Source organism: Astyanax mexicanus, chromosome 2, assembly GCF_023375975.1.
Source record: "Astyanax mexicanus isolate ESR-SI-001 chromosome 2, AstMex3_surface, whole genome shotgun sequence".
In the NCBI taxonomy this organism is placed as follows: domain Eukaryota; kingdom Metazoa; phylum Chordata; class Actinopteri; order Characiformes; family Acestrorhamphidae; genus Astyanax; species Astyanax mexicanus.
The window spans coordinates 53,676,960-53,686,806 of record NC_064409.1 but is presented as its reverse complement, the minus strand read 5'-3'; the positions used below and the strand labels follow the sequence as shown (position 1 = coordinate 53,686,806).

Here is a 9,847-nt window from a genome sequence, read left to right as displayed (position 1 = left end):
GTTGTGTAAAGCTGTGGGAATGGGCGGAACTACAGTATGGCGCGGACTTCAGAAGCTATGGTAGAGAGACTTTGAGCTCAGATCGATCTGAAGTGTAAATCTGATTATATAGAGTCAGGTATTGATCTCGGGAGATTCTCAGCAAACTACCCTCGACCCCTTTTCGAAGCGCGTATGGGTCAGTAGATATATAATGGTTGATTAATGTGGAAGAGGACGGGAATTGCGGTTTTAAGGTAATGTTTTTGTAGCTTCGCAGTACTGTGAGCTGGGTTTAGCTAACCTAGCTGTTTGCATCACGAGTTAGCTTCGAAGCTAACTTGCAGTCTGTGCTTTATAAACACGAATCGCCATGCATCAGACCACGCTTTAATAGCAGTAAACCGACAAAGAGCTGTGTATATTTATACTGAGGGGGGTTAAATGTGCTGCATGTTTGTATTCGACTGATAGATGGTAATCTGTTTGCTAGCTAGCGCTAGCAGGCTAACCAATGTAACCTAGCGCCAGACTCATAAATTCACTAACTAGCTTTGCTAACAGACCCATCTAGCCACCTCGCTCAATTTAAGAACATCTAGTAAACCCACCAAGAGGTTACATAGCTAAATTAAAGCATTTGCACATTAATTAAAAGCCATTATAGCTAGCTAGCTAATCTAGCTAGTTACGTCCATATATAGCTCTTGAGAAAAAAATAGTGCCCATTTCAGTCTCTCTGATTTTGCAATTTATAGGTATATATTTGAGTTAAATGAACGTTTTTGTGTTACGGACATTTTTCCCAAATTCCCAATTTTTTTTTTTTGTTATTTATAGCATTTATTTTGCAGAAGATGAGAAATGACTGACATAACAAAAAGATGCAGAGCTTTCAGACCTCAAATAGTGCAAAGAAAACAAGTTCATATAAAAAAAAAAGTTTTAAGAATTCAGAAATCAATATTTAGTGAAATAACCCTGGGTTTCAGCTTTTATGCATCTTGGCATGTTCTCCACCAGTCTTGCACACTCATTTTGGATAACTTTATGCCACTCCTGGTGAATAAATGTAAGCATTTCAGCTTGGTTTGATGGCTTGTGATCATCCATCTTCCTCTTGATTATATTCCATAGGTTTTCAACTAGGTAAAATCAAAGAAACTAATTTGAGTGGTGTCCTCTTATTTTTTTTCCAGAGCTGTAGTTAGCTAGCTAATAGCATCTTGGGTCACTGTTTATTTCTGACATTTTAACTAACTTATCTAGTTAACCTACCTAATTAGTTAGTAAGCAACTACTAACACTTGCTCCACTATCAGAGCTTTAGTAATTATTATATAGGTGTAGTAGTAAATCTTCTGCTGTATTAAGTGACAGCTTGAAGTCTGTCAGGCTCATGTAAGACACACTGTGGGAGGGAAATGGGGCCTGGTGCTGGACATCTCTGGCCTGTAGGTTGGTGCTTAAAAGAGATGGCAACCTTTCCTTGTTGCCCGTACCAGTTGTTTCATAGACCCGCTGGGAGCAAAAACTACCAGGCTGATTTTATACTATGGACCAGAGAAGTGGTGTACTGCTTCAAACGTTGTAAACCTGCAGGGCTGCTTTAAATACACAGACTAGATGGCACTAGATGTTGTCCAATCCTATTTCCAATTTCTACTCCTTCCCTCTGTTTTCGAGTGTATTCCTTTTTCTTGGAACAGATATACAAGAGAAAGGGGTGAAATCTGTTGCACCATTAAAGGCAGAACAGGGATGTTAGTTTAAACAGAGGGGTAGAACTAAGTGGTAGGGCCAAGAGGGGAAATGGGATTGGCCTTTGTCTCACTGTCCACTCTAAAGCTTTTTGTAGCACAAATTGTGGTGTCACTTGCCAAGGTCAATAATAGAAGGTTTGTTCACTCTGGACTCTGTGCCTATAATAAAACAGAGTAATTCAGCGTAACATACTAACACTTTTTTTTGTGCTTTCCAGATGGAAGACATGGAGGTGGATGTGCAGTTAGGAGCAGCAGGGGCAGCTGTTAGTTCTGTAGGGGTGGAGGTGCCGATAGTCATTCCTGACTCTGGGAGCAGCACAGAAGTAGAGGAGGATGAAGATGGTGATAGACAGCTTGAAGGAAGAAGCACTGTCCCAATAGAGAGGCCACGACTTGCATCAACTCAGGCTGTCAGGAGAAGACGGAGAGCTAGGTATGATGAATAAATACACAAGTAAGCCTGTTGGTTGGCGCCTTTGCAATCAGCTGTACATAATTTTTTAAATGTTCAAATCTGCTGCTAATGTACTTTTAGATCTTGGTCAGTGGTTCCAAACTGAGTTTCTGGAGTTTTCACATCCTAAAGTTAGTTAATTTAATGGATTAGTAGAGTATCAGTGGTTTTAAAGCAGAATAACTTCAAATATGCTATTCAGTGCTAGGGTTACTGTACATTACATACTATACATGTGTATATATTAAGTACAAGCCCTGCATGAAGATGTGTGTTATAATTATGCTTAAACATGCACTTCAACTTGCTTCACAGGCCAGGATTGCGGTTCCAGTACTCGACTCAGACTACACTTCTAAACAGAGGCCCTTTAGACTTCTTGCTCAGGGTTTCAGCAGGGAGTGACACAGAACCAATCTCAGGCAGCACAGAGGAGGTGAGTGACTCTGAGGAAGAAGGACAAAATGGACAGAGCGCAAATTCTGGACAGTCTTCAGAACCTGCCCCTGTGTCTAACTCCAGCCAGCAGGCTCCAGTGGTGGCTCCTCTACTTCAGGAACCCAGTGCAACAGGTAAATTTTCACATTGATATTCAGAGAATGTAAGTGGAGAATTTAAAGAGACTTTAGAAATACTTCTGGTTTAAAATGCTGTTAAGTGTACTATAAAATAACAATTCTCCATAATGTAGCTTTAAATAGTGGTCTTATCTTGTTGTGTTGCATAGTTTAAACAGAGTGTCCATTATGTCCTTGCCTTTACACAGGTCCTGTTGTTTCTGCTGATGTTGAGAGGACAGAAGCCCCAGTTCAGTCTGAACCCAAGGTTTGATTTTTTTACTTTAGTTTGTTTGTTTTTCTGCCAATTTCACAGTTACATGTAACAGTAAAACTGTTTATATTGGTCCTTTTTGAAAGGTCAAGAATGTCTTTCATATTTAAAGAAAAACAGTAATTGGAATGTCATTCTCAGAGTGCTTATGACTTAACTTTCCCATGCAGACTGATTCAGCTCCAGCAGCAGCTGCTGCAACTACTGCCTCCTCAACTGCTGTGGATGAAAGTGAGGAAGGAGAGGGTGAGACCTGCTCCATATGCTTCGAACCTTGGACCACTGCGGGCGAGCATCGTCTGGCTACTCTGCGCTGTGGCCACCTGTTCGGCTTTACTTGTATTGACAGGTGGCTGAAGGGCCAAGGAGCCAAATGCCCACAGGTCAGTTGCCTTCAGATAGCCATGAGAGCAGTTGCAATGATAAATCAGCATTTAACGCCCTCTTCCTCCACAATTAAGGCTTCATTGATTTCATAATTATTGTATTTTAAAAGTGGACTGAAATATTTATTTAAGATAATTTTATGAAGTGTTTAGTGGGGAAACTGATTTGGGAAATCTATCAATACCTTAAGTTTGTGTTTGTTTGTCTTCTTTCAGTGCAATAAGAAGGCCAAGCGAACTGACATAGTCTTGCTTTATGCACGGAAACTGAGGGCACTGGACAACACAGAACAGGAGAGTTTAAAAAGGTATAGCAATATCTTTTAAAACTACAGTTTGTTGTTTTTTTGTTTGTTTGTTTTTACCTGAATAAGATGATTGTTTGTGTTTGTGTCTAGATCATTAGAGCAGGAGCAGAGCTTAAGGAGGAAGGCTGAATTAGAATCTGCTCAGTGTCGCCTGCAGTTGCAGGCAGTATCAGATGAATGTGGGAAACTCAGACGAGAGGTTAAGGTATAAAATCTCCCTCACGTTTTTCAAATAGGCTACTGTTTATATATTTTTTGTTTCATTTCTTGCTATACCTTAAATTATCTGAGCTGATGCCGATAGCCAAAACCACACAAATATATCTTTGGGTGTCGACATTTGTAACTTACAAAAAGGCTAGACACCCTGTTATAATTACATTAATACAAATAAAAATAAAGGTTTATTTAAAAAAAAATAAGTAACACAGCTAGCGTTGGCCAGCTTGTTGTAGTAGCTTAAGCAGCATCACTTAGTCCTTTTCTAGCATACAATAAATACGTTCAGCTAGTATTGTTTGAAATATTGGCAAAATCAGCCAATGATTAAAAAAAAATAAACACATTCAAATATAATTGTGCATCACTATTATCCCCTAAAAAAGGAATCTGATGGTTAAAATTAAGGCTGCCCAATCATCCACATTTACCCACATTTACCACAACCAATTCAAAGATTATAGTATATTGGAGTATTTTTCTGCTCATTTTTTTAAAATTTGCCTTTAAATTTGGACAGAATAATGCATGCCATTTATGCAACAAATATAGATGTTATTGCATGAAAAATATTTTTTTATTCAAATTTTTTGTCATTGTTGCAGAGCACACCTTTCTCAGTAGTAGATATGTGTAGTTATCAGACAACTCTATTCCCACAGTCACAGTTTATACCTTGCTAGGTATTCATAATCTTGTTTAATTTTTTAACATTGTTTTTCACATTTGTGAATTTGGAAGTGTTATTGATGAATTGACCTTTAGAAATATTTCAAAATAAGTGATTTACATTCATTTTAATTTAAATAGAAAATTTGTTGTTGCTACCATTTGGGAGAAAATATTTTGCATAATGAGAACAATATGGGAAAACAATACTGCTGTGCCTCATGGAATTAAATATCTGGTCAATAATGGCACTGTAGTCAGTGCTGGGCAAATGCTAGCTGGAGTTTTGTCCAGTGTGTCAAAAAAAATACCCTGTAAATACATTGGGGTCAACTGTAATAGTGTTAGACTATGTTTCTACATGTCCAATAAACCTGCTTTTACATTCTTTCTTGTGCAGGAGTTACGGATGTTGATGGGACAGACTGCCTCTAGCTCCTCTCAGTCCCAGGCGTCCACTTTGTCACTGTCTCAGAGACAGGAGTCCTCTAGCGGAGGACACTATGCCTTCTCCAAAGCTGTTCTCGTGTCTCAGGCTGGAGGCTGTCGTGTGTTGTCTTACTGTGAGCCCCTTAGCTGCCTCTTGGCCTCTCAACCCTCCCCTCACTCTACTCTAGTACCTGGTGAGCATTTGTGAAAGCCTGCTAATCTTTCTCATACCATAAGTATTCATACACAAAAACTAACCTTCTCGCTCTTTTTTTGCAGGGTATGGGGTGAAGAAGATTAGTGCTGTGAATCTGAAAGCCAGTCATTATGTCCCTATCCACGCTAAACAGATCAGAGGCCTTTCTTTTAACAGGCAACAGGATAGCCTGTTGCTCTCAGCTGCTCTCGATAACACTGTCAAACTCACCAGGTATTTACCTTCCCCTCCCTTTCATATGCTGTTATTTTCCTGCTTTGGTCCTAAAGACGCCTGTACTGCAAATGTTTAATTTGTCAGCTTAAACGCAGCTAATTGTTGTTTAAAAAGTATTGATCTTTTTGCAAAAACACACATAGTATGTGTGAGCCTGACATGGTGACGTAGTTGAGTAACAGTACTGGTGCATACACTACACTTTCTTCTGTCAGTGATCATCTGGGCATTGACTAAGAGCTCAAAATTCTGTATTAGTCTATTGTACTGTACTATAGCTTACAATGTTATTCTGTTTATACATTCATTATTTTTTCTACAGCTTATGGACAAACACTGTGGTTCAGGCCTATAACACTGGTAAACCTGTCTGGAGCTGCTGCTGGTGCCATGACAACAACAATTACATATATGCTGGCCTAAGCAATGGCTCTGTGCTGGTGTACGACACCCGGGACACCAGCACTCATGTGCAGGAGCTTGCCCCAGTACGCTCCAAGTAAGTGAAAGACTTCTTTCTTAGTGATAATAGGGATAAAAGTAATTCCACTGTTGGTCTGTTTTTTTCCCCTTTCTCTCTGTCTCTTCTTCATTCACTATCATTTTGACTTGGGCTATTGGTGTGCTGGAGGTAAAAGTGCCTACAATTATTCTAACATTTTAGCATGGTTATGTGTGAAGCAAGTAAGTAGAATCTGTTAGCAATTGTTATACATATGCTTCTGTTTTATTCTGCACTTTGTTCTTGATCTTGTCCTCATAGTCCTACAGCGAGCTACTGCTTGGTTAATACAAAAGGAAAATCTACCAGAGGCAGATTGTCTGTCCAGTATAATTTATTCTTTTCTAATATTGGATACACAAAATGCATTTTAATTGTGGCATGCTGGATCATTGATTTCTGTAGAAATCAACAAAAGATTTCTTAATTTGCTTTTTCAGTTTATACTACTGTATATGTCACAGAACATCAAAATATTGCAGTGTCATTTTTTTTTTTAAAGTATTGTGCAGCCCCTAATCAGTGTTTTGAATCACCAGCAATACTGTTTTCCTTAAACCAGCATGGAACACACATAACTTGGAGTACCCTGTACTATTTTTGAAGGCTGTAACTTTTAAATCATCCTTTAGGTTTATTGGAACTGTCTTTTGGGTCACTTTTTTGGGTCACATTTTTGCACACATTTTCTTCATATCGCTCAGTTCAGTGGTACCCACCTCAGATCATAAAGTCCTTATTTCAGTTCAGGACGTTTATCTTTTTATTATTATTTTTTTTTTTATATCAACAATTTCCACTCAAAGTGGTATAACAAGAGGCATAATACAATGATGTTACTTAATTTCTATTGTTATTATCTTTTGTTTTGTCTGCAGTTGTCCAGTTGTGTCTCTGTCCTACCTTCCCCGTGCTGCTTCCAGTCTCTTTCCCTGTGGTGGCATCATTGCTGGCTCTCTTGAGGGAGCCTGCTTCTGGGAGCATGTCGATGGCACTACCTACAGACCTCATGTTCTGCCTTTAGAGTCTGGGGGCTGCACAGATATACAGGTGGAACCGGAGAGCAGACACTGTCTTGTCACCTACAGACCTGGTAATGATTTTATTTGAAGAACCTCTGTTATGAGGGAGTGTAGGGCTCTTTAAGTATCAAAGTAAGAGACGTTGGGTTGTGCAGGATTTGGCTATTCGGTATTCATTTCATCTAAACTATCCTGCTTATTTTGTCAACCAACAAATCCATGTATTTCATGATTACCCAGTTCCCCTTTTGCATAGCTTAGTTCATAGTTGGGTTGAGGTCAGATCACATTCTTAACCTCAAGCAATCTGCCGGTGTTTGTGCGTTTGTTTGCTCCACATTTTAATAAGATAATAATTTAGTTTATTTATGAGTAGGGCTTTTGCACAAACTAGTAACCCAGGACTCCTTTTCTTATACAAGAGAACTCTTTGCTATATGCACAAATGCTCAACTGTATCATGACTGACTACATATTCACTACAGCCAGTGATACTGTACCTTAATCTGGTGTGTACATATTTGTAGTGTTTTTATTGCATGTCTGCTGTACTATTGTCTACGCACCTTTATTTTGCCTAATGTCTATTTTTGCACTAATGTATGTCTGTTACTGCACTGGAAATCTAATATAAGTATGTTGTACTGTACAATATAATAAAGTTAAATTAAATTGAACATTTTGAACCACTAGATGGCGCCAAATTACCAGCAGGCACCCTTATCCAGAGCGACTTACAAAAGTGCTTTATTGTTTACTTTAAAATATCCATAGCTAGTTTGAGACTAGGATCAAGAGATACACCAAGCTTTGATAATGTTTAGAACCCTATGAGATTTTTTTTATTCGTTCATGATTAATAATTCTTCAGAAACACTGCATTGTGCAATTTCAGTTTCCTCTGAGCTCCAACACAACTGACAACACACCATATAGGGTAACTGAGTGATTCCTAAACTAGATAAAAAGTTTACTTAGTCATATCATGACTAGTGACCTAAGGCGTGTGTGTTGTTGCAGGCCGTGCAAACCCTTCTCTTCGCTGTGTTCTGATGGACCTGAACCGAAGCCCCCACACTGATTCCTCCCAGGCACCTGTCTGCTCTTGCTCTCCAGTCCAGACCTTCACTGCCGGCTCCTCCTGCAAGCTGCTCACAAAGAATGCCGTGTTTAAGAGCCCAGCTGGTGAGGGATCCACACTTGTGTGTGCAGGAGACGAGGCATCCAATTCAACCATGGTATGATATTGTTTGACTGTATTGCTTTGACTGTAAATTTCTTAATTTACTTAGAAGCTGTTGACCTAGGATTGAAGTTGAGTAATAAAAAGGTTCTCAAACCGCTCTGTTGTCTTTTGAAGGTGTGGGATGCTAGTAGTGGTGCCTTGCTTCAAAAGCTGCCTGCAGATCTTCCTGTATTGGACATCTGTAGTTTTGAGATGAACCAGGAACACTACCTGGCCTCACTCACTGAGAAGATGCTAAAGATCTATAAATGGGAATGAGCGGAGTGAGAGTCTCTGAAGATGTTACTGATGGGAGGCTGTTTTAATTAAAGGACTCCTTTAAGGATGTTGCTTCTGACTGAATGTTTGAAGAGATCTCCAGCAGGAGTAAAATCAGCTGTCATAATGATTCTGATCTCTGCCTCTAATCTGAATCAAGTGCTTGTCTTCAAGGCATCATCCTGACTGTGATGAGGAAATATGGTGACGTGACATTGAAAGATAAGAAGTGGAGTGACTCTTCTGTTGGCCTGAGTTTTATTTGCAGACCCAGACCTTTTTGGGTGTGGTCAGCATTAACAGAGCTTATAAACTGGGCTGGTAACAGAATCTTCATTTATGGAAGACTGCTTTCATTGTCCATATATATCTGATATTTCCTGGTATTTCTAAATGTTTGTCTTTTTAGTGTTGTTTTTGTTTGTTTGTTTGTTTTTATGCAGATGTTTAGTTCTTCTACATCCACATTTTTATCCACAAAATGATCAGTGAACACAGCAGAATTTAAGAAACACAAGAGTGACCTGCCTTCATGTTATGGATATTTGTATATTTGTGTGGTGGCAAATGTATATATGTAAATTGATTTTGAAATGTTTTGTGTGCTTGTAATGTTTAATAAATACTCAGATGTTTAACATTAAATTGTGTGGGTGTATCTTCAGTCCAAGCCTCTGGAGTCAGTGTCATATACAGCTTCTGGGGGGATAAAAAGACCACTTACTTTTGATTTGACCAAATTAAAAACTTCTGCAATATAATCAAGATGAACATGGAGGATCACAGCCATCAAACCAAGCTAAACTGCTTTGCACCGGAAGTGGCATGAAGTTATCTAAAAGCAGTGTGTAAGACTGGTGGAGAAGAACATGCCATGATAAATTAAAACTGTGATTGAAAACCAGGATTATTTCACCAAATATTGATTTCTGAACTTTATGAATATGCATTATTTGAGGTCTGAAAGCTCTGCATCTTTATTGATATTTCAGCCATTTCTCATTTTCGGCAAATAAATGCTCTAAATGACTATTTTTATTTGAAATTTGGGAGAAATGTAAATAGCAATATCAGAGAAACTAAAGTGGTCGCTTATTTTTTTTTTCCCAGAGCTCTAAATTTTTATGCTTTTTGGCCATAGTCAATAGAAATAGACCAATGGTAATAACGTTGTAGGTAATATCTGGGTATATATCTGCACAGTCTATAGTGTCCCTTATTAGGATTTTAGTTTTTTTGTTTGTTTTTTAAGAATATGAGCTTTTTTTATGGGGGTGATAAGACTTGTTCAGTAGCAGCTGGTATGCACAGGAATAAAAGATATCTCTAATACTCCATATAGTCA

The 9,847-nt window shown here is 38.6% G+C and overlaps 1 protein-coding gene across 3 annotated transcripts; it reads left to right on the top strand.

Moving 5' to 3' along the window:
- rfwd3 (ring finger and WD repeat domain 3) lies at positions 1–9,147 on the top strand. 3 transcript variants are annotated; one of them, XM_022672296.2, is made up of 13 exons: positions 4–60; positions 1,961–2,178; positions 2,515–2,771; positions 2,966–3,024; positions 3,201–3,413; positions 3,633–3,724; positions 3,815–3,929; positions 5,013–5,235; positions 5,321–5,471; positions 5,797–5,973; positions 6,855–7,069; positions 8,019–8,236; positions 8,359–9,147. In XM_022672296.2, the coding sequence occupies exons 1-13, from the start codon at positions 37–39 to the stop codon at positions 8,500–8,502; spliced, it is 2,106 nt and encodes a 701-aa protein (XP_022528017.1). In that variant the 5' UTR covers positions 4–36; the 3' UTR covers positions 8,503–9,147. The 3 variants fall into 3 exon arrangements, with proteins under 3 accessions (XP_049330517.1, XP_022528017.1, XP_007244317.2); XM_007244255.4 differs by having other exon boundaries at positions 17–236; XM_049474560.1 differs by lacking the exons at positions 8,019–8,236; positions 8,359–9,147 and adding an exon at positions 7,894–8,003 and having other exon boundaries at positions 1–60.
- The last annotated feature ends 700 nt before the right edge of the window (positions 9,148–9,847 follow it).